The following is a 24,694-nucleotide window of genomic DNA, read 5'->3' as shown; positions in this document are numbered from 1 at the left end:
CTGGGCTTCCTTCCATCTCAAAATATTCTTGTGCTCTTTGTTACTATGAAGCTTCCATCAGTGGTGATCCTCAGGGACAGGGTACTAGACTTGTTGACTGTTGGTCTATTTGTATGGAGCTTGAGGACTGGTAAAAGCTATGATGTTGCAATTTCCACTTTGCCCATAATTCCACCCATTATCCATTCCATAATTTACAATACCTACATTGTATAGTATAGCACAGTGTTACGGTACACTTCTATGTATTTTGGTGCATTACAGTTGTGCTCAGGGGCCCCAATCAGGGCCTTATTGTGCTAGGTGCACCATTGTAAAGCATCTGGCATGTTTTGGGGCACAGTACAAATAATAAATCTCTGCCATTGGTATTGCTGTGGCATCCAGTCAATGTTATCTGCCATTTGTGCTATGATTTCTGGGTAAAAAGGGGGGAGGTGAGCAGAAAGATTCAGGGTTTAGAGGTTTCAGGACTGGCCCCTAAAGATCAACTGTTGCCAGTTGGCAAATCCTCCAACTTCTATATCCCAACACAGATGAGCTGTAAGACCAAGACCCTGCTCCCTTGTGGCAATTAAAACTCTGATGGAAGTTTTTGTAAATTAACCCCAGTGTCCATATCAAATTGCTGTGGGGGTAATTTGTCTGTCTGAATTCACCCTGCAGTTTGAGTCAGATGCCGTATTCTTCTCTACATACTCTTCTAAATTGGTGTATGGGGTTGCTGTGCTCTGTTACAGCACCCACCTTCCACCCAAGAGAGAAGCTGCACTTAAGTGGTGGGCAAATAATCCTTGTCTACTTCACAGGGATATTGGGCAGGTTGATTAGTCTCTGTAAAATGCTGTGATGGAAGGTGCCATATAGGGGTTCCATATTTCTTTTCCATTATTTTTGCTCTGTAGGGATGTCTTGTATGAAACAAAATCTGTATTTCTTCAGCATGCCACTGCTCCTGCTGCTTATTCCCCACTGAAAGTCATCTTGCATTTGACATCACAATTAGTTGCTGGAAAAATAATAATTATATCACCAACATAATACTAAATCAGGTGAGTGACAAGCAACGGGAGCAGTGAAGTCCTAAGTAACAAAGTTCTTATTTTTATGTAAATATCCCTGGGAATTAAAAACTCCGAGGGAGAAAAATAAAACAGAAAATGTCTGACACAGAAGAGAATGATGCCTAAAGAGGGTTATCTTCAGAGTTTCCCATGGGGCAACACAAGCTCTTTAGTGCACTTAATTTTTTATTTCTTTTTGGTTTGCTTTAATTTCCTTTTCAGTTTTTCATCTCAGATCTGAGAGTTGACTGCGTGGATGCGCTGTACTGAACAGGGTTCCCTTGATTTAGCAGACTGACATCTGCACTTGGTCTCTCCAGGTGGTTGCTATTGACCCTGACCTGGCTGAGAATGGCTCCCTTGTGTACAGCATCAGGCCACCGAATAAATTCTACAGCCTCAACAGCACCACGGGGAAGATCCGGACCACGGGGGTCGTTTTGGATAGAGAGAACCCAAACCCCCAAGAAGCTGAACTAATGAGGAAGATCATGGTCTCCGTCACTGACCGTAAGCTCCAACTCAGTTATTCTGCTCCATGCTGCTTCTCATTACTTACTGTATGCCTTTGCCATTTGTCTCTCCTGTTGCTCCAAATATAGGATCTATCTATTTTCGCATCCTGTTTCTTTCTCTTTGTACTATTATCAAGCAGCGTGTAAGTTACTGGAGTGGCATGATAGAATTCCCTTAAAATATCGTGTTGCATAATTGTTTTTGACATAGCAGGACTGGTAGCAACCACTGTGGCTAAGGTTACATAAGCATTTCCATTCTAACCTTCTGTTTTCACTTGCATGTACTTTTCTGAAACTTTCACATATCAAGCTAAAATTTTCCAAGTCTGTTCTCTGCTTGAAGGCAACTTAGGGTTTTTTGTTTTTGTTTTTATTCTGAGCAAAATAGATGAGCCATTTCTGAGGAGAAGAATGGGGAGGGAGGGGAAATACTTGCCCAATTATAAAAAAAAAAATACAATTTTTGTGATTTCATTTAACAGACCAGACAAATTAGATGAGAGAGGTGAAATTTGGCCTGGAAATAGCCCTTACTGAGAAGTGCTTTTGAGTGCTGTGGTGAAAACTGGGTTTTCTTTCATTGAGTTATGACCAGATTGTACTTTGTGCATGTACAGTGTGTTTCAGAAGGATTTGCTCACTCAGCGTGTAGAGTGTGCAGCTGGCAAAGGCTGTGGTGTTTGCACACATGGTTAATTTAACTGGGTCCTACAAATCAGAAGTTAGGGAAATTTTAAGAACCTTTGCCCCAACCCAGGCATTCTCTGTAAGTGTTTGCGGCAGGGCTTTTATAAACCTCCTCACACCCATAAGAAGGATATGAGAGGAGCTCCTCTTCTGCAGACAGTAGAAAGTCAGCAGGAGGGGACCTCTGCTACTGCACGCCATTCAAGGGGAACTGCTGTCATGTGCAAGAGGGAAACCCTGCTTCTGTGTTCTGTATCACGAGGCCCCAGGCTGGTGTCTCTTCTTTGAGGGTTGTAAGATCCCTGGGGCACATTGAACTGCTCTGAAGTCAGGCATGCCACAGCCCTTAAAGTCTGCAGGAGAGGGGGCTCCCTCCTGCAGGACTTGCAGGATACATGGGGCATGACATTCCAGTGATCTCTAGCTAAATAATGTTATCATTTAGGGGGAAAGGGCTGCTGAGTGATTAAAAAAAATCTTTTTCTCTGAAAAGAATATCCTATGAGGACTGTTTGTTTTTTAAATTTAGTTAAATGAACATTCTGGTTGCACAGCTAAGTACTCAAAAGTCAGGCAATGACAAAGTAAGGTTGTATGTAAGCCTTAACCCTGTCCCTTCCATGTTTGCATTACTACTGCACAGTATTAATTACACCAACACACATTTTTCAGGTTCGCTGTATGATGAGGATCATATAAGAACATAGACATTTTTTGTTCTGCAACTACATACACATATTGTCATCACATTGTCTGCTGTTCCCAAGGGATTATTTTAAACGGTTAACTAGCTCTGATGATTAGTTTCCAGCCTGGGGACTCAGTATCTGAAGTGTGTGGCCTGCCAATTCTAGTCCTAGTGGTATCTCTGCTTGATCCAGCCAGGGGAGAATCATACTACGTCACTCTCCTTCCGAAAGAAAGGTGACCCTGTCAGTAGAACTGTCAGTGGCATTCGTTCTGGAGGATTTCTGCCATTAACCTTGCTTGTTGATTGAAGTTGTGCCTTTCCTGCAGGTGGGAGACCGCCTTTACGGGCTACTGGTAGCGCCACAGTTTTTGTGAATTTGCTGGACCTCAATGACAATGATCCCACCTTCCAGAACCTGCCTTTCATTGCTGAGGTCCCTGAAGGCCTTCCAGCAGGCTCCTCCGTCTTCCAGGTGAATCTGCTGCTTCCATCATTTCTGTTTCAACCTGTATTTTGTAGTGGTTGTGTAGTCATGTTAACCTGTATTAACCACCATTTGTAAAAGTGCTATGGAAGTGCCAGTGCTATGGAAGTGTTTAGTATGATTATCATTGCTGCATTTTGGTGAGAGCCTTCTGTGAAGTCAGTACCCTCCCCCAGATAAATATGGCCAGAGTCAGCAGCCAGCATTGTATAAAATGGGGATGCCGTAAATGATCATTCATTTCTGAGCCCCAGACTCCATAAGACAGGCAATCTTAGGGACCTAACCAAATGCCAGGAGACTGGCTCAGGTTAATTTACATGCAATTGTGATGGTAATAAAGGGGTTATTTTCTCCTCACCCAATCTCTGTCTCTCGCTGGCCGCTTTCTCTGTGAGAGAGGTGTGTGTACAATTGTTTAAGCACAGGGCTAAAAATGGGGAACTCCTGAGCTCAGGTCCTGGCTCTGTCCCTGTCTCATGCTGTGGCTTGGGGCAGGTCACTTGCTGTCTCTGTACCTCCATTTCCCCATTTGCAGAAAGGAAACATCAGTATTGGCCATCCAGGAGTTGTGCAGGGGTTAGGTAATGTTTGCCAAGCACTCGCTGTAAGTACTAAGTAGCAGAACTCCCACTCCTGAAACCTCTCCCCACAGATGTGACACGGATACTTTAACTCAAGGGGAGTACATTTCACATGCAGCCCTGTGTTGTCACAGCATGGGTTCTATGTACTGTAACTACTAGCAGATGTGACGGTCAAAGTATCCTTTGTATTTAACTCAGAGTCTGTGGGAAATGGAATCTCTCGCTCTCTGGGTCTGAAGTTTATGTATTTTTATTTTATTTTGACCAAGGCAACACATTCAGGACTCTAATATGAGACGTGTGATGTTGGTTTCTTTCCCATGCTTGTTTCTCCCCTCCATCCTCACTAGGTGGTGGCCATAGACCTGGATGAGGGTCTGAATGGGCAGGTGACCTACCGCATGCAAGTGGGCATGCCCCGAATGGACTTCCTCATCAACAGCAGCAGTGGGCTCGTCAACTCCACAGCAGTGCTGGACAGGGAGAGGATCTCCGAGTATTACCTCAGGGTGGTAGCAAGTGATGCGGGAGTACCGTCCAAGAGCTCCACCAGCACCCTGACAGTCAGAGGTGACTGCAGGGCTGGGCATCCCAAGGCCCTTACACTCAAGCCAACACTTGGCGTTCTTTCCTAGACCTGGTTGTTTCCATACCCCTAGTCCCAGAATCCCCACTGCCATGCATCGGGAGGGGGCTATCCTCGTACTGCCGTCCCCACATGGTTTGGGTGTATATCTTCCTCATAAGTGAGATCAGCTGGGGTGCTCATGCTAGCAGTGCCCAGACATGAGCACTGAGACAACCAAGGCATGGCACTGTCAGTGGGGGTTGGGGGAACCTAGATTTCTGGATCTGTTTCCTCCGTTGCTCTCACAGCCCTGGCATTTCTGTTCCTTTCAGGGTGTGCTGCAAGGACAGTCTGTTTATCTGGATCTTTGCCTGAAGTTTCTGTGTTGCTTGGGGGTTGGGTTCTCAGAGCTGACATTTTGTTAATTAACCTAGTGTTTTAATTCACGTGAGTTTACTTAATAGCCATACATAAGCCTAAGAACAGCCATACTGGATCAGACCAATAGTCCATATAGCCCTGTATCCTGTCTCTGACAGTGGCCAGTGGCAGGTGCTTCAGCAGGAATGAGCAAAGCAGGGCAATTATTGACTGATCCATCTCCTGTCATTCAGTCCCAGCTTCTGGCAGTTGGAAGTTTAGACATAACTGGAGCATGGGGTTGCATCCCTGATTATCCTGGCTAATTGCCATTGCTGGACATATGCTCCATGAACTTACCTAATTCTTTTTTTAACCCAATTATGTTTTTGGCCTGCACAACATCCTATGGCAATGAGTTCCACAGGTGGACTGTGCATTATGTGAAGAACTACTTTCTTTTGTTTGTTTGTTTTAAACCTGCTGCCTATTAATTTCATTGGGTGACCCCTAGTTCTTATGTTATGTGAGGGGGTAAATAACACATCCCAATTCACTTTTTCCACATCATTTATGATTTTATAGCCCTCTATCATATCCCCCCTTAGTCCTCTCTTCTCTAAAATGAACAGTCCCAATCTTTTTAATCTCTTCTCACATGGAAGTTGTTCCTACTCCTAGTCATTTTCATTGCCCATCTTTGTACCTCCGTCAGTTCTAATATATCTTTTTGAGATAGGGTGACCAGAACTGCATGCAGTATTTAAGGTGTGGATGTACCATGGATTTATATAGTGGCATTATGATGTTTATTATCGATCCCTTTCCTACTCGTTCCGAACATTCTTTTAGCTTGTTTGACTGACGCACATTGAGTGGATGTTTGCAGGGAGCATCCACAATGACAGCAAGATCTCTTTCTTGCTTGATAACAGCTAATTTAGAGCCCATTATTGTGTATGTATAGTTGGGATTATGTTTTCCAGTGTGCATTATTTTCCACTTATCACCATTGAATTTCATCTTCCGTTTTGTCACCCAGTGATCCAGTTTTGTGAGATCCCTTTGTAACTCTTCACAATCTGCTTTGGACTTAACAATCTTGAGTTATTTTGGATCATCTGCAAATTTTGCCACCTCACTGTTCCACCCCTTTTTTCGGATCATTTATGAATATGTTGAACAGCAATGATCCCAGTACAGATGCTTGGGAACCCTGCTATTTACTTCTTTCCATTGTGAAAATTGCCCATTTATTCATATCCTTTGTTTCCTGTCTTTTAACCAGTTACTGATCCATGAGAAGACCTTCCCTCTTATCCCATGATTGCTTGGTTTCCTTAGAAGCATTTGGTGCAAGACCCTGTGTCAAGGCTGCTTCCCCATTTTGAACTTTAGGGTACAGATGTAGGGGCAAGCATGAAGACTTCTAAGCTTAACTACCAGCTTAGATCTGGTCTGCTGCCATCATTCCCCAAGCTAATTCCCTTCCCTGGGTAGCCTTGAGAAACTTTTCACCAATTCCCTGGTGAATACAGATCCAAACCTCTTGGATCTTAAGACAAGGAGAAATTAACCATCCCCCTCCTTTCTCCCACCAACTCCTGGTGAATACAGTTTCAACCCCCCTGGGATCTAAAAACAAGGAAAAATCAATCAGGTTCTTAAAAAGGCTTTTAATTAAAGAAAAAGGTAAAAATCATCTCTGTAAAATCAGTACAGAAAATAACTTTACAGCGTAATCAAACTTAAAGAGCTCAGAGGACCCCCCTCTAGCCTCAGGTTCAAAGTACAGCAAACAGAGATAAACACTCTAGTAAAAGGTACATTTACAAGTTGAGAAAACAAAGGAAACTAACACGCCTTGCCTGGCTATTTACTTACAAGTTTGAAATAGGAGAGACTTGTTTAGAAAGATGTGGAGAGCCTGGATTGATGTCTGGTCCCTCTCAGTCCCAAGAGCGAACAACAACCAAAACAAAGAGCAGAAACAAAAGCTCCCCCCACCCCCAGATTTGAAAGTATCTTGTCCCCTTATTGGTCCTTTGAGTCAGGTGTCAGCCAGGTTACCCGAGCTTCTTAACCCTTTACAGGTAAAAGGATTTTGGAGTCTCTGGCCAGGAGGGATTTTATGGCACTGTACACAGGAGAGCTGTTACCCTTCCCTTTATAGTTATGACACCCTGTTAAAGGCTTTCTAAAAGTCCAAGTACACTATATCCACTGGATAACTCTTGTCCACATGCTTGTGGTCTCCTTCAAAGAATTCTAATAGATTGGTGAGGCATGATTCCCCTTTACAAAAGCTATGTTGACTCTTCCCCAGCATATTCTGTTTGTCTGTGTGTCTGATAATTCTGTTCTTTACTATAGTTTCAACCAATTTGCTTGGTACTAAAGTTAGGCTTAGCAGGCTGAAATTGCCAGGATCGCCTGTGGAGCCTTTTTTAAAAATAAGTGTGACATTAGCTACCCTCCACTCATCTGGTACAGAGGCTGATTTAAGTGATAGGTTACATACAACACTTAGTAGTTCTTCAATTTCATATCTGAGTTCCTTGAAAACTCTTGGGTGAATACCATCTGGTCCTGGTGACTTATTCCTGTTTAATTCATCAGTTTATTCCAAAACCACCTCTGATGACACCTCAATATGGAACAGTTCCTCAGATTTGTCACCTAAAAAGAATGTCTCACCTGTGGGAATCTCCCCTATATCCTCTGCAGTGAAGACCAATGCAAAGAATTAGTTTAGCTTCTCTTCAACTACCTTTGTCTTCTCTGAGTGCTCGCTTAGCACCTCAAGCATCCAGTGGTCCCACTGACTGTTCAGCAGCCTTCCTGCTGCTGATGTACTTAAAAAAAAAATTGCTGTTAGTTGTTGTTGTCCTTAGATAGTTGCTCTTCAAATTCTTTATTGGCCTGCCTTATTGTACTTTTACTCTTGACTTGCCAGAGTTTATGCTCCTTTCTATTTTCCTTACTAGTATTTCACTTCCAATTTTTAAAGGATGCCCTTTTACCTCTAACTGCCTGTTTCACTCTGCTGTTTAGCCATGGTGGCATTGGGTTTTTTTTGTTTTGTTGTTGTTTTTTTGGTCCTCTGACGTATTTTTGCTTGTTTGTTTTAATCTGGTGCATATGTTTAGATTGAACCTCTATTATGGTGTTTTTAAATAGCCCGCATGTAGTTTGCAGACATTTCACCCTTGTGACTCTTCCTTCTAATTTTCATTTAAGTAGCCTCCTCATTTTTGTGTGGCTCCCCTTTTCAAAGTTAAATGCTATGGTGGTGGGTTTCTTTGGCATTTTTCTACCTACAAGGATGTTAAATTTAATTACATTGTGGTCGCCAGAGCCTATGTTAAACATAATTAAGAAATGAGAAAAGAAATAACCCCAGAGTTCCTTCAGTCCAGTGTGTGGAAGGATCTTTGTCTGCACCTATAGCCCCAGCATCCTCTCTGCCATGCACCAGGAGGTGGCTAGGCCATCTACCTCTAGGCTCCAGATTCTCTTCCCTCCTCCCTTGGGAAGCAATGGGAACTGTCTCTGTATGTCTGTCCCTCAGAATGTCTCCTGTCCTAGGCTGATTGAGAGTCTACTTGTACTGTAAAATCTTGTATGCCTTTCAGGGCAGCAATCGTATTTTCATTCTGTGTTTGTAAAGCACCTAACACAATGGGGCTCTGATCCTGAGTGGCGCCTCTAGGCAACCCCTCAGTACAAATAATAAATAACAATAAAGGAATTGTACAAATGGAATGTTCGAAACAGTCACCAGTGAAGGGATCTGTTTGAGAGCTTGGTAGTTGGCAGTGGCCTTTTAAGAACAGCAGACTAGACTGGGTGCATAGGCAAGGGGCATACTTGACCCTCTGCTGTCTGTTACAGTTCTGGATGTGAATGACGAAAACCCCACCTTCTTCCCAGCTGTCCACAACATCTCCCTACCTGAGAACGTACACCGGGACTTCAAAGTGGTCCGTCTGAACTGCACTGACGCTGATGTGGGTCTGAATGCTGAACTCAGTTACTTCATCACTGGTACCAAATATTCCTATGCCTTCTTATCTCTGATATATCTTGGCTGTACCGTTAATCTCTGTGCAGTGGAGAACATCAATCCATCCTTAGACCTATTCCAGAGTCATGATGCAAAGCACTGTGGGTAAAACATATGCAAATCAGACAGCCAAAGGGGCTTTTCATCCTGCTGTTGCTTTGCAAGGCTGATTTGCTTACATTTTCCTATGATGCTTTGCAAATGACTGAAAAACTGTTTGAGGCTGAGAATTATCTATGCTTCTTCAACCTGAAAGCGTAATCAGCTGTGTGTGTCTGCGCAACATGAGCATGAGGGCTTGAAGCAGGAATTGTTAGTCTCCTTTGCAAGGTCAGGTGAAGCATTGCCAAGGGAGCTGTATTCAGGCAGGCATGCAAGATGACATGAAAATGTGCCGCCTCCTATCTCGTAAGGCACCGTTGATATAGCTGTTAGATTCAGGTCCCTTTCCACTCCCATTTTTCTGGAATACTCTTGTCATAACTCCAACTATTCCTAGCACTGAGTAGACCAAACTCTCTGGAGGCGAGGTATGAGCTGTGGCTGGCCACAACTTCCAGTGATACCCTGGGATGGGAAAATAGACATTTGAGACTCCTCCTTATTGAGATGGCTTCACCCCCATGGAGTAGTGGGAGTGCTGGCAATGGCATGGGGACAGAGGAGCTAGAGGGAGTGTGAATGTGCTGATGTGTTCTGTATGGGAGAGGTGGAGAAGGATGTTTTGGTTTACAGAAGTGGCGCTTGTCTATTCGATGGCAGTGTTGTTGTGGCGTTTGTAGGTGTTATTGGAGATGGTGTTCTGAAGAGTTTGCTGTCGTTCTGATATACAAGACAGAAAGTTTGTTGTTCACGCTTCCCGAAAAGCTTTGGAATGATGTTCCACACATAAGCTCTGCTTTCTCCAGAGGTTCCAAACATTGTGCATTATCGCCCTCTTCTGTACAGAAGTGATGATGATGCCCCAAATTTGTTTAGCTTTATATTAGCTTTAGCTATTAAGTAGTCCCATCCTTTAGCCAGGAAAGAAGTGCTGTACCTGCATTACTTCTCTGCATTCTTCTTATACATTCTGATTCTCACTCATATGGTTTTGATTGAAATCAGAACCAGAACTCTTTTCAGTTCTCCCTCTGCCACATCTTCCCTCTCAACATCATAAAAGCAAAAGGATTGGCTTAGTGCAGCTGTGAGATATGCAACTAAGTCATAAGGCACAATTCATTTAAAGTGCATTTATGGTTGGAAGCATGTCTCTAAAAATAGCACCTTATACAAAATACCATATTCCCCCCTCCCAGGTCGAATCTGCTCCCATTACTGAAACAAACATGCTTTTATTTCTGTTAATACTGCAGAGCCAACAGAGTGATGGGAGAGCAAACTGGATTCTAATCTGCCTTGTACATCATCACCAAAATAGTCAGTTGAGTTCTAGTTGCAGAATCTCTAATACTGAAAGTGAAGAAAAAGGCCAAAAATAAACCCCACAACTTGGTCTTCACATCCCAAGCTGAGTTTTCTGCACCTGCAGTTAAAAAAAACAAAACAAAACAAAAAAAAACCCTTCCAGTACTTTGACTTGCAAAGTGAGCACATGTGACTTGGACATGAAGAGGGAAACACAGAGAAACAGTAACATCACATTATGATCACTCTTCTTACTATAGCTGCACTGTGTTTTGTCCCACAACCCCTATGGTCCAGCAAGAAAAAAATACATATGTGTTTCCCCATGGACACTATGAAAACTGTATGAAATGACCCACTTTTTTCTTCAGAGGCAGAAAGTCTCCATTTGGACTTTTTTAACTTAGCACAGCATTCCCCATAACCTGTGTTGGGCTGTAACCTGTCTAATAAAGGCCCTCGGCCAGTAGTTGGAGGGATGGGGAAAAGGGAGCCGTTTACTTTAGCAGTTAGTGGCCCATTCATTCTTTACCATATAAAACACTCCCATCTTCTTCCAAAGAGTGCAAATACGGAGTTGTTCTGGTATATCCGACAGAGTCACAGATCAGGTCATGCTGTGATGGCTTGCACTGATTAATCCATGGCATTGTGACATTTGGTTTGTTACTTGGGTAGCAATGTGTTGAGCTGAGTAGTGTGAGGGATTGAGATAATTGCATTACATTGGGCAGCCATGAGGGTTGTGGGAAATGTGCTATGTTTCATACAGTTGACATAATTTGGTTGCGTTACCTTATCCAGTATCCTGGAGACTGCTTTCTTCATGTGATCTGGCAGAACAGGTACAAGACAATGTTGTGCAATAATGATTTTAAAAACATGTCTTCCCAACAGCTTTCAAGAGCCAAACAGCATAATAATTATGTTGTCATCCATTAGTTGGAGCCATAACTAGAAAGCACTCATTGGTTTTACAGTGGTGTTTTCCCAGTAATATACCGGTTAGGTTTCCAATCACTTTTTAATTTGTGTCTGTTTTCTCGCTCTGTCTTTGAAACATTTTCATTTGCTTTTCTGCAGGTGGAAATCAGGATGGTAAGTTCAGTGTTGGCTTCAGAGATGGTGTGGTCAGAACAGTAGTGAATCTCGACAGAGAAACTATGGCATCATATACCCTAGTCCTGGAGGCCATAGGTAAGGATTTCCCTTAGTTTTTGTTTTTGTTGTTCAAACAATCAATTTAGGTTATATACAAGTCTTCTTTGGAGTGCATTGGCGAGAGAGAGAACTGTCTGCCAGCACCATGTAAATCAATGTCAGTAGATGTGTTTTAATAATAATGATTCATATCCCACTTCTGTTAATATATCTCAGCCCCAGTGTGAAGGGACCTGCCTTTACTGAGTGGTAGGGGGATTCCTTATTTGTGTTCATTCAGTCCAGGGCTTTCCCTGCACTGCTCTACTGTGATCTGGGGGAAAAAGCCCTCCCTCGGGTAAGGAAACAGTTCAATCTCTTGTTACTGTATATCCTGCTGTAATGAAAATATTCACTATGGAGTTATGGTGCAACAATATCAGTCTGAAAGTGCCATGCCAAAACCTGGTTCACTTGCTGCCAGTTGACACTGTGGAGCCAGCTGGCATGGTCAAAGGGACTCAGTGCCAACTATTTTCTGACCATGATCACCAAGGGCTTACAGTTCTGTGTTAGTTTATAGGAGCCTTGGCATTCTTTGGAAAGGGAGATCAGTGGCAAGGTAGGGATTTTCTGTAGACCACAAAATTGTTGGAATGCATGTGAAAACCAGATGATATAGGGGGCGGAACAATTTTAGGGAGACCAGCAGTTCCCAGTGTTGCAGCTGTGGATAATATTATCTCCCTCTTATGGATTTTGGCCCCCTTCTAGCTACAGAAGCAGAGGAAACTCCTCTGTCTCCTCCATCTCCAAAGAACCCCATGTAGGGTTACGTTGGCACTTGGTAATACAAATCAGCTGGATATTTAGTGACCATTTCTGAAAGAACAAAGGATAAGCACTGATCCTCAGGCAGTTATCAGAGTGTCTGTCTTTCCATGTTGCCAGGTCCCCTGGCCCCCAGTTTGCTGTATTTAAAATTGATAAGTGTTAAGGTATGTTTTTAAAAACATGTTAAATTCTTATTTCCCATTGCTCATGGTAACACCTTGGAGTCTTGAAACCAAACTGCATTTTCATGCCATCTTTTTGTTTCCTGCATTGTCATGCATATTGATTTATGCTGCTGCATCAGAGCTGGGCATCTGATGCTGTTTTCCTATTTTTCTTTTGGTTAGTTAAAAAAAAACATTTGCCTTAAAAAGGAAAAATAATTGCATGGATTTTTAAATTGCATAGATGGTGAAGAAGAAAAGAGAGTTTGGGGGCAGAGAGAGAGAAAATGTGGGCCTCTTACTTTTCACAGTTTCTTTAATGGGTGATTAATTGGCCACTCCGTGTAGAATATAGGTGTGTGTGCATTTTTTATGATGCCATAGTCTGTTTCCCTGTGGAAGGTGTAGCAGAATTGGAGCTCCCTCATTTGTGGCCTGCCTCTTGGCGTAAGAAGAGGAAAGGCCTTTTCATCTTGTAGAAATGTAATCCTCAACGACTAGTCAACACCTGACAAGAGAATTATGTGCTTCCTGTCTGTGAGAAGAAGAGAGGTGAGATGGACCCCCTTGTGTTTTCTGTTCTTCACAGACAATGGCCCCACAGGGAACAGGCGGACTGGGACAGCCACCGTGCACATCACTGTACTAGATGTCAATGACAATCGGCCTATCTTCCTTCAGAGCAGTTACGAGGCCAGTGTACCTGAGAACATCCCAGACTCCAGCAGCATAGTGCAGGCATGTATTCCCCTTGTTCCCCGGGCTCCAAAGGTAGAGTGTTACTGTGTGAAAGGGAATCTCACCTCCCTCCCTCTTGCCACGTTCTGACTGTTAGCTGGAAAGACACAGATGTATAGAACTTAACAGGTCTTTCCACCTCTGGCCATGATCCATCTCCCTGCTAGTCTAGGATTATTCCTTACTGTACACTTAGGAGCCAGTCCTTCCTCTCCTTTGATGGACTAAAAACACCAGAGAGAGGCTGGGAGAGAAGAAGCTGGACAAGTGAAGTCATTCGTTTTTTGGATGCTGAGCAGAGACATGGAATGGGAGGGAACCCTGGAAGAGAAAAAACAGGAAACTGCTTTGCCCCACTTCTTGAGGAAAAAAACTCTGCTTGTGAAAGCCTCTTCCTTTCTCTTTCGTTGGCTTTTCTTTTCTTTCCCGCCCAGCTGGTATATGTGGCTAAGAACACAGCAGCAGCAGAGCTGCACTCTGCAAGTTTCCAGTCTGCCTGGATAAAGTAACGTTTTCCATGGTGAGGAGGGAAAGGAGACAGGCCTCCATAGCAGGCAGCTAGTGCCCCAGAACAGAGCTGCTTTCATTGCAACACTGGCTGAGGCTGCAGTGTCTTTTCTCTCCTCCCAGTGAGCTAAGAGGCTGAGACGATATAGAAGTCTTGACAGAGAGAGAGGGAGGAGTTTGGAGTCTCATTTTTATTTTTGTTTCCCCTTTGGAACTAGCCATCAGTAGAGCTGAATGGCTGAATGACCTGGGGAATGAATGCATGTATTCACTCAGCCTCTGAGGGTTTCCAACCTCACTTCAAATCCAAATGTTTTCTGGAGTGGGCACTAACGAGTCTTTGCAGTATGCTCTGTGAAGCCTTCTTATGCCTTGAATGCATTTCTTAGTGCTGGAAAAAGGGCAGTGAGGTGACAGGGCTTTGTCCGTCATGTGGAGGGAGAAGGAGATGGCAAAGTGATTCGCTGGGGAAAAAATAGTGGAGCCTTTCAACTGTTGGTCACTAGCTGAATCCCACCCAGGTTGGTAGTAACTGAAAGTCACTATCATCTGATGGCCCTTATCAAAGGTGCCATCTATGAAAGGAGTTCCATCTGAGTAGTTCTTAGTGGACATATGACCCTACAGAAAAAAAAATCACCACAAGTGGTGCTCTTGGTTGTCTGAATTTTAGCTTTTTATGTGCCTGGTTCTGAGTTATGCTGACTGGCTTTGCTGCGCCTTAGCTATGCTACAGTGTTATTTCTGATGTGGGTAGTTTTTAAATTATGCCAGTGTGCTCAGAGCATAACAGTAGGTTCCCTTTTTACTCTGTGCATATACATCTAAATACATAGGTAGAGAATCCAAGGATTGAACAGGCCTGGAGACTAAGTTGCTCTTTTACCCAAGAGCTGATCCCTCTAGATCAGGGCCAAGTCACGTTGCCAGGGCAGCGTGGGAAGAAGTACTGGGCTCTGTTGCTGCCCATGTTGTGCCTGTTCTCTGAACTCATATGGGACCCTGCTCTCCAGGCTGTCAATTCAGCTCCACATCCAGAAGCAAACTTTTAAAAGATATAATCAGTAAAAAATTGATGACTCCAGCCTTTCCCCCCCCCCCCCCCCCCACGGATGAAAGGGAAGAGATTGCAAAGCATGTCTGATTGCCTTGAGGGAATAATGACAACATTCTTAGTTATGGGGCAGGTGACCAGTCTGTACTTGGACACCTGTAACTCCCAGGTTCTTATGGGTAAGGGTGGAAATGTCCCTCTCTCAAGTGTGTGTTCACGTACGCCCGCAGACTCCTCTTTGACCTCCCACTTCCAGGCAAAGACCAAGAATTATAATGCTGCACTCAAACCCCATGAAGCTCTCTTGTAATGCATTTTCTTTCCACCTGTCCTAATCTTAGGGTTGGCTAGGGGATAAACCAGCCCCGGTGAAGTTAGAGCAGCCTCCAACTTCCAGGGACTGGGGACTGTGCTGCTGGCCCAGGATTGCTGAAGTACATTGTTCTCCATCTCTGCCACTGCTGCGCTGGCCACACCCTCTGTACCAGAAAGTGAGGAGCAGGTGGTGTAAAGCTCACTGTGCAAGTTTTGCAGGGCTGGGCATTCACCCACGCAAGGGGAATCCTCAGTGTCCCACATAGGCCAGACTACAGGCTTCTTTTGTGCCACTGTGGAAGCACAAAGGAACCTTGGTGGGTGCCAAGGACTTTCCCCCCATCTTTGTAACCAACCCTCTCCCTTCTGGAGGAGCAGCCACAGCATTAACTTTCTGCTTCGGGGTAATGTAGTGATGCTGTTCAGACCCCCTACGGGAAGTCAAGTAGTCTGCACAATCCCATAACTTAACCCTATTTTCATTCATTTGCTGGATTTGCTCTGGACGAGCATAGACTATCATGCTTTACCTTCAAAATGTGTTTTATTTTGTTTTTCCTAATCAAACTTGCCAGGCCCCTGTCTCATCACGCGAATTAGCCCCTTTTGATGAGTTGGAAACAAAAATATGTTTGCAAATCAAAAGATGTTTTTAAACAGAAGGAACATACATGCTTGACAATTGCCCTGTGTTTATGCAGAAACTGTTCTGATTGCCTGTCTTTTGATAATAACATATTGTGGAGCAATGCAATAATAACTAGGAAACAAAACTGAACCTGGTAGTCATGGCTTTCCTACAGAAGACAATACAATGTTTTCTAGAATACTCCCTGAAATGAAATGCACATGAAAGTCTGGAAAGAAAAGAAGGTGGTAACCCCAGAGAATTTGCCTGTAAAACAGGCTTTCCTTCCAGGAAAGCTTGTTTTCCCTGAAACAAAACCAAAGGGAAATGAAATACATTAAACTGGGTTTAAATGATGTCAGAGTGATGATATAAACAAATCCAGGAAACAAATAATTTTGTGGGTTTAGTTTAAAATAAATGTTTACAGCTGAGTAAGTTAAAGAAGATGCATTCTTCTTTCCCTTAACGTTTCCCTGTGTTTTAAATTGTGTGTCATGAACCCTTAGGGCTAAATGGGAACCTAACAGTTCTCATTGTTCTCAAGATGCTAGCTGGAAAGAGTGCTGTTCCATTGCTAGGCACTGGGCACTTTTGAAAAAATGGCCACTTTATTTAAGTAGCTAAATGGGAGTGGTCGGGTATGGAGCTTTTTGGAAAACCTGGCCCTAAGATACTAACATGCTATTTTTTATACTGCTTTTTTAAGAGAACCTCTTTGTAAAAGGGAAGGCAGATTACCATGCCAGTCATATATCCTTCACAGCAGAAATGAGGGGCTCATCCTTGCACAGCCAACTTACCAGTTGAAACCCTCCAAAGGCCCTTTTAATGCATTCACAAGCATGTTTACCTGATCCTGCTGCTTATTTATTGAAGTGGTTTTTCAGTAGAGATTTGTGGAGTCCATGATTACATAGAAACGTATAACAACCTACGGATTATATCACTGGGATGAGTACATAGACATTACATGGTGAACAGAGAGTGAGTGCAGTCGAGCTTATTTAGCACACACCTGCTTAGGAATAGGCCAGCTGAGAGAAGACATTTTCCATGCACAAACTCCAAATCCTTACAGAATTATAATGAGGCCCCAGTTCCAGAATAAACCAGCTAAAAGAATAAGCTTACAAGGGCACGAAAATGTAAAATAAAATAAAAAATGTAAAGGAATACATCTGCTTAAAAGGAATACACTTCTGTAATAGCTTTACTCTGGGTCACTCATCTTAGACGTGGTGTTTGTTAGCCAGTGAGATTGTTGCTCTCTTGCCCAAGTCATTTGTTACAGATGTTACATGACTTACCCAACGTTCTTCAAAAGAAACCAAGCAGCACCTTCTGAGCTATCTGTGAAATCTTCCTGTGGGTGTCATTTGGACCTACCCCTTTTAGGCCAGGAAACAGGAACCCTGAATATTTTAGTTGCAATATTCAAGACACATATTAAAACTGAAGTAACACAATTTCACATCCTCTTCCACCCATCCTCAAGTTCCATTTCTCACTGTGTCCCAGAAAGGGGCATTTTTAGTGGTTAAAAGACAAAGATCCCACGGACCCCAGTGTTAGAAATTCTCAAGGCCTCCAGCAGGAATGCTTAGAATAGCATTTATTTCACTTTCCTTACTAGTATTAAAGGCTAGTGCTTAAAGCAGATGGTGCAAATAAGTGAGCCCTCAAGAAAATGTTTTAATTTGGTGCATTGGAGTGGGGGGAAAATGAGCTCTCTATTCTCTGTGACCTAGAGAGGGATCCAGTGTCCCCACTAGTTTTTTCCCTTCTTTGTCTTCTCCCTCACAAAGCTCAGGGGCCCTCCACCACAAAAGGAGATCAAACAGCACCCTTTGGAGCCCAGCTTGTATGTCCTTGTTTTAAAATGGCACACGTGTTGCAAGTGAAGATTGAAGGAAGACTGAAGATTCCTAGAAAACATCCAGACTGACATAACATCAGCATGTTATGTTGTTACCCAAGGTGGCAGTGATGTATCATAGCATTGCGTAGTGGCGTTGGTGGAGGTGAGGGGATGTGACACTATGGCTCAGCATCAGGCCATGACCTGTTTGTCCCAGAGAACAAACTTTAAAATGGTGGCAGCCCAAATGCCACTCCTGAATCAGCCATTGCTGAATGTTTGAAGGGAGATCTGGTCTGAACGCAACACCTGCAAGACACTTCCTCCCATCACCTCCTTGCAAATTCAATACAGTGCCTTGCACTGGGTCTGCTTCCTTCCACCTATACTGGCTCAGGGTATATACAGTGAACTGAACACGGCCACTTAGCCATGGCCCCACACCTACAGATACCATGTGCTTCTTCATACGTAAAACAGCTGCGTTTGGGGTCTTTTATCTGACTTTGGCAAAACCTATGAGAGCTTCTATTCTCCATGAATTAAGAGCTGTAATGGCTAAGGCCTGGTCTACACTAGGAAATTAGGTTGGTATAACTATGTTGCTCAGGGGTGTGAACAATCCATACCCCTGAGTGACACAGTTAAACCGATGTACCCCCTGACCCTAGACGGCACTGGGTCAATGGGAGAATTCTCCAGTCGACCTACCTACTGCCACTCTGGGAGGCATAGTACCTACACTAATGGGAGAGCCCCTCCCGTTGTTGTAGGTAGTGTCTTCACTGAATCCCTATAGGAATGCAACTGCAGAGGTGCAGCTGTGTCACTGTTGTGGTTTATGTGTAGACATATTCTAATGCTTCTGTTTGTGAAGAGAAGGCAAATATTTTAATATCAGCGTGGGCACCCCTTGGTCTTTATAGTAAAAGAGATGGAGGAAAAACTTCAAACTACCAAACTTGGAGAAATAGACATCTTAGCCCCAGGGAGACACTTTCCAAGGAGCTTTAGAATTAGTGATGCCTTCTGTCAAATGCTTTCCCTAGCAGAGGTTGCTGGTCTTATGTCACTCACTGCTGGTTAATTCCAGATTGTAGGGCCCCAAGAAATAGTGCCACATTGGTGTAATCTGGTTCCCTCAGCCCGTCTTTACAAACGTCATGCTCCCACATTGTGGGCTGTGGAACTCCTTTAGAGATTTCCGTAGGTACAGGAATCGCTGCCACTCTGCTCTCCCAAGGTCTCTGTCCTGACACTGTGCTCAGCAAAGTGGTATTGGATGATTTGAGATCTCATTGACAGCGGTGAATGGGGTGTTTGTGCAATGAGGTGAGTTGTTTTTTGCAGCAAAACGGTGGAGAAACAGCTGTCACATTTTAGTGGATTCCATGAAGTCCCAGTCCTGGGTGGCTGGTGGCATCCTTGAGCAGGTCCGATGGCACTGGGAGACAGGCTGGGTCCGCCTGAAGCTGTTTATGGAACGCCTTAGGGAGCCCAGTCGCTTCCAGAACCTTAGTTGTGGTTCACTGGCATCCTCTGGGTGGTAGGGCATGCACTCGTGTGGCCTATAGCGGGCCTGGTCGAGTGCTGCTGGTTTGCAGAGAGTGATGAAGATGAGACAGGTAGCCAGGAGGAGAAAGATGCAGATGAGTGCGATGATAATAGGCAAAGGGTCTGGCTTCTCCCCTGGGCGCATGGGACTTAGTGGGACCAACTTGGTGGTGGTTACAAGGAATCCAAGGATACTAGGTGTTGGAGAGGTCTCATTCCCAACATCCTCTGTGTTCATCTTTCCTGCAATGCAGAAGATTATCAGAAATAAGATGATTTAAACTATTACTATCTAGAAGCTGTTCCGTAGCTGAGGTAAAATTGACTGATGGCCTCAGTCCATAGAGGTTCACACATCACCAAAACCACCCTCATGACTAGTGCCAGTTAGCACTCATGTGGGTAACATCAGCAAGGAGGACAACGACTACTTGGGATTAGAGATGGAATGACCTTATCCTTAGAGGATGGGTCCTCCAGAACTGGGCCGAGGCACATCAGTGGGCCAGTGTGTGAGATTCATGTCTTATACGTGTTCCTTGGTTAAAGAGAAGACTTCAGTTTGCTAGGCTGCCAACCCAGCACTTTTCACCAGTACTAAAATGCACCTAAAAACACGATGCAGGAAGCTTCCACTGGCCCCAGTAAAAGTGAGGGTAGGGGAAGTTTCCATGAGGCCCATCATCACATGGGCGAAGTGCACCTCTTTGCATTCCGCTCGTAACTCTGACACCTTCTAACAAGCAGCTGGCTTTTTATTTTTAAGAAATTGAATTACCCTGGCTGATAGTCCAGAGTTTGGACTCTCTAGAAATGAAGTACGGGGCTGGAAGCCTGTGAGAATGAGGTTATGAAACTGTTTGTTCCAATACACCAGCAGGGACAATGCAACAAAAGGTACCCTATTGTGGGATTTAGATCTATTAAATACAGTTTCTGTGCACTGAACTAAAATACAAGATAAAAAACAACAGAGCCCCCTGACAGGAATATCTGTTAAAGGGAATATATAGCCACATACTGGTATGTGGAGCAAAATGCACCCCTCCCCCATTGCCCCCGGTAATTAGCATGTCACATCTCTAGTGCTGCTATTCCAATAGAGCTCCATTATGTAAAGCTCAGCAGTAAAGAGTAAGGAAGGCAGGGCCAGTGCAAGGAAGTTTCCCACCCTAGGCGAAACTTCCACGTTGCTCCCCCCCCCAGCCCTGCAGCAGCTCCCCGCCCTCCCCCTCCGCCCTGAGGCGCCCCCCGCCGCGGCAGCTCCCCACCCCAGCTCACCTCTGCTCCGCCTCCTCCCCGAGCATGCCGCCCTCGCTCTAATTCTCCTCCCCTCCCAGGCTTGCGGCACCAAACAACTGATTGGCGCCACAAGCCTGGGAGGCAGGAGAAGTGGAGCAGTGACGGCGCGCTCGGGCATGGGGCATAGGAATGCTGTAAAAAAAAATGAGGGGCACCGCTTTTTAGCACCCCCAAATCTTGGCGCCCTAGGCAACCACCTAATTTGCCTAAATGGTAGCACCGGCGCTGAAGGAAGGGAATACTAGAGCTGGTCGAAACATTTCCATCAAAACATTTTTAAACAGAAAATGCCTTTTCAATTCATCAGAATTTTTCATCAAATATAATTGGGGGTTTGGGGGAAAAATTTGGATTTTTTTCAATGAAACTCCAGAAAATGTTGCTACCAAGGCTATTCTAATGGCATTTAGTACAACCATGCAGCTATGTGAACTCAGTCTCAACACTCCTTTTAACATTTGATTGTATTTCTTTTCATCACCGAGCTGCTTAGATTTTCAAGAAATATAAGGGCTGGGTAAATATTTTTAAAATTATTATTAATTGGTTTATTATAATTATATTACAGTAGCCCTGAGAAGCCCCAACACAGTAAATAATACATGGGGCCATATAGTGAACAAGAAGGAGAAAACAAAATCTTAAATAAGCAGTTCATCAAGTGAGGACTGTCTATCCTGTGCACTGAATGGGGCAGGGTTGCTGTGGAAAAAATAGTTTGTAATCATGTCATTTAAGACCCTCACATAATGCATATGCACAGGCAACCTTAATTCTGGCATTTTCTTGGTTTTGAGTGCTAGACTTTGCAAACTTAGTAATGTTATTTTAATGTAGTTTTTACGGATAATGTCCTTGTTTTTTTTTAAAAAAAACAACACACAACGCGAACTGAAAAAACAGAAATTCCATCATGTGGCATCAAAATGACACCCACATGCATTGTCAGCGGGGATGGAATCAACCGCATGGGCCTCAAGTAATTCATAGCAATAGTAGGTTGTCATCCTATATGTGGATGAGCAGAAGAGGGAGATGGGACTCTTTCCCAGTGGGTTTCATAGATATTACTGTGATTTTTTTGAAAGGCTTATAACATGGCCAAATTGAGGCAGATTTTCATGGGGATGGCAAAGGCACAATCCCTGACAGAAAGGCCATCTCCTGCCAAATTTCAAGTCTTTGCTCCAAAGGGGAGCTAGAGCTTTTCAGAGAAAAGGTCTCAAGAATTTAACATGAGCAAAACAAAGTATTTTTCCATAGCCTCGTTCCCAGAAATGGCTGACCCATTTTGGCTGAAATTTTCCAAACAAATTCAGTCTGAGGCAGACATCCAGTAGAGAAAATGTCAGCCCAGATGGTTGAAGTTTGACAAAGTTATAAGTAAGTGAAAACAGGGACTTATAATGCAAAATGCCTGGTACACTTAATAATAGGCAAGGCTGCCCCCTGCCTATAATAAGCAAGACAGACAAAGGAAGTATTGTTATCCCCATTTTACAGATGGGGAACTGAGGGACAGAGAGATTCTGTGGCTTGTCCAACATCACACAGGAAATCTGTGGCAGAGCAAGGCATTGTACCTAGAGCTCCTGATCCCGTTCAATGCCTTAGCCACAAGACTATCTTTTTCTCTCTTTGTCTTTACAACCGTTTTTCATATCATGCTAATGAGTTAGTTTCCGTCAAAATTTTTACACCTTAGCCAGCTTATAAAAAAATGTCCCCAGCCACGCCCCCTACACTGAGGACCAGTAAAGGAGTTAGCTTAGGAGCAGCTACAGCAGTTCGGTATCACTCTGGAATCCCCCATGCTAGTGGAATCCTTCACAAGCCATCTAAGCCAGCATTATTGTTGCTTTGCATTGCCAGAGCAGTGCAAAGCAGCTAGAGCTAGGCCAACCTCTGGCCCACAGATAAAGAGTTAGCCTGCAGTGGGTGGTTTTCAGTGGAATTGCTGGTAGCCATTGTTAAAGAGGCAACTCGCAGGTGTAAAAGTCAGTGGAGGGACTTAACTATATAATGAATTTATCCAAATGAAAGTTGAATCAAGCAACATGCACAGAACGATATAGGATATTTCCCATGTATATCCTTGATGATTCATATACGAAGCTAACATTTAAATGGCTGTTTCTATAGAAGCTTGAGGCTTATGCTGTTGCAACAGTCATGGTGGACAGTTATCAAGATGGCTGTAGAGGAGCTATCCAACTCACAGTCTAACTCCCGATTTCTGTGAGAGAAGCAGGAAAAAGTGAGTGTGCTAAGTCATGCTTACTTGCAGCTTTTAGTTTAATCCCTACATCCAATATAGAAAATCCATTCTGCAGGTGAACTACACTATATCCTGACACCAGTGACACTGAGAGTTGGAAAAATATTCTGCTGCATATTTCTACAGAGATTAAATCACTATTGCAAAATGTTTGCTATGCAAATAGTCTAGGTACTAGAATGGCACAATATGCAATCATAACATTTTTAAATACATGAAAATATAAAAACCCACAATTTTTTAAATTGTCTATAAAGCTTTAAGGCATATCTATTAATTATAATAAAAAAGACAACAGCATTTTACATAAATGCACTCTCTCTCTCAATCATTAAGCAATCACATTATATTCCAGCATTAATAGTGACTTAACCAACCAGTCCCTAAAAATACTTGTGACTGATGGTGTCTATTTAGTATGATGAAGAACATATGGTGAGTGACTAGACTTAAGATTCAATGTACGCAGCTATAATTCAGTCCCCCTGTGACACTGTATCAGAATCTCATTCCCCTGGATCGCTTCTTAGGCCCATTTATCTTACTAAATGTCATGTCAGATCTGAGGAGGTCCCTTCCCCCATCAGTAGAAGCCCTTTTTCGGGTTGGTAAGATATGTGTTTGCTTTTGTTTCAGCCACTGCCCTTCCCGGTCCTTCTTGTGGTGGTTCTCATGAAAGAGGTTTATTCACAATTCTTTCAGATGGAGAAACTTCCCTCAATACATGTAGGGAAAAGTCACCACATTCCCTGTAGTTTCCAAAGCTGCCCTGCTGCAGCCAAAGCAGCTCAAACTTCACCTGGAGAGCTCCAAGAAAACCACATGAACCGAATTACCTACACAAAATCAGATTATTTCCTTTAGCATGTGGCAAAGTGAAGGGTCAGTAGTCCTCTTCACAAACTTCAGATGTGCTTCTGAAGGTTTCCAGCTGCCTACCTTCAGTGGAAAGATTTTTCATGTTAAAAAAAAATGCAAACTTTCCAGACTTCACACCCCTCACCCTGGCATCACTGCAGTGCTACCACAACTCCATTGGAGAAGTGTCTGAGGGTCCCCAAGGGATACCACCAGGATTATTGTCAGTGTTCACCAGAGAGTGACCCAAAGCACTCCTTTCACATGGCCTCAGTGGCAATTCCATTTCCAGCCATCCAGGGGAGTGAGGGAGGTTTTGAGTCATTTTCCTTCTTCCACTGACTGAGTCAGTTGGGGTATTCTCAGCATGATTCACAGGGTTCTGGCTCACATGAACACTACCAGAGATTATTCTTGCCAGCTGTTGTGATTCTGTTGCAAATCTTGCAATATTTGGTATTTTTTCTTAAGGACCCAGTCCCTGGATTCAAGTCATTACATGAGAATCTCAGCTTTCCACGCAAAAAAAAAGAAGAAAGGAAGAAAGACAAAGAAAATTCCTAGCCTTCACAGTTGCAGAGCAAAGCTTGAAAACATGAACCCATGTACAGCACAGAGGTTCAAAAACCAGAAAGCAAAGAAAAAGAAACCAAAATGTGTTAGATTTTAAGCCAATTTCATTTGTGGAGACCTGTCTCAAGAGCTTTGAATTAGGGTTACCATGTTTAGCAAATTAAAAAAGAGGACCCTCCAAGGGCCCGGGCCCTGGCCCCACCCCTTTCCCCATCCCCATCCCCGCCCCAACTCTGCCCCTTCCCCGCCCCCTCCTCCCTCCCACTCCCAGCCATGTGAAAAGGGCTGCCCGAGCGCTACCGGCTTCACGGTTTGCCGGGCAACCCCCAGACTCTGCGCCCCTGGCCAGCGCTTCCCCAGCGCAGCTGGAGCCCTGGAGGGGAAGCGCCCAGCCGGGGGCGCAGGGTCTGGAGGCTGCCCGGCAAACCGTGAAGCCGGTAGCGCTTGGGCTTC

General features: G+C 43.9%; 2 protein-coding genes across 3 annotated transcripts in view; one reads left to right on the top strand and one right to left on the bottom strand.

Moving 5' to 3' along the window:
* CDH23 (cadherin related 23) overlaps window positions 1-24,694 on the top strand; it is a 544,508-nt gene that overhangs the window by 380,418 nt on the left and 139,396 nt on the right. For both annotated transcript variants that reach the window (XM_034775586.1, XM_034775587.1), the window contains 6 exons: window positions 1,385-1,574; window positions 3,287-3,432; window positions 4,382-4,601; window positions 8,854-9,006; window positions 11,519-11,632; window positions 13,163-13,311. In XM_034775586.1, coding sequence (XP_034631477.1) covers window positions 1,385-1,574; window positions 3,287-3,432; window positions 4,382-4,601; window positions 8,854-9,006; window positions 11,519-11,632; window positions 13,163-13,311 — 972 coding nt within the window. The remainder of the gene's footprint in view (window positions 1-1,384; window positions 1,575-3,286; window positions 3,433-4,381; window positions 4,602-8,853; window positions 9,007-11,518; window positions 11,633-13,162; window positions 13,312-24,694) is intronic.
* Window positions 16,664-24,694, bottom strand: part of C7H10orf105 (chromosome 7 C10orf105 homolog) — an 11,285-nt gene continuing 3,254 nt past the window's right edge. Inside the window, exon 2 of the mRNA XM_034775592.1 lies at window positions 16,664-19,473. Within this exon, the coding sequence (XP_034631483.1) occupies window positions 19,049-19,468 (420 nt within the window). The 5' untranslated portion in view covers window positions 19,469-19,473 and the 3' untranslated portion in view covers window positions 16,664-19,048. The remainder of the gene's footprint in view (window positions 19,474-24,694) is intronic.

The sequence above is a fragment of the Trachemys scripta genome, chromosome 7, assembly GCF_013100865.1.
Source record: "Trachemys scripta elegans isolate TJP31775 chromosome 7, CAS_Tse_1.0, whole genome shotgun sequence".
Lineage (NCBI taxonomy): Eukaryota > Metazoa > Chordata > Testudines > Emydidae > Trachemys > Trachemys scripta.
The sequence above is the reverse complement of the archived record's forward strand: the minus strand, read 5'-3'. Positions and strand labels throughout refer to the sequence as shown.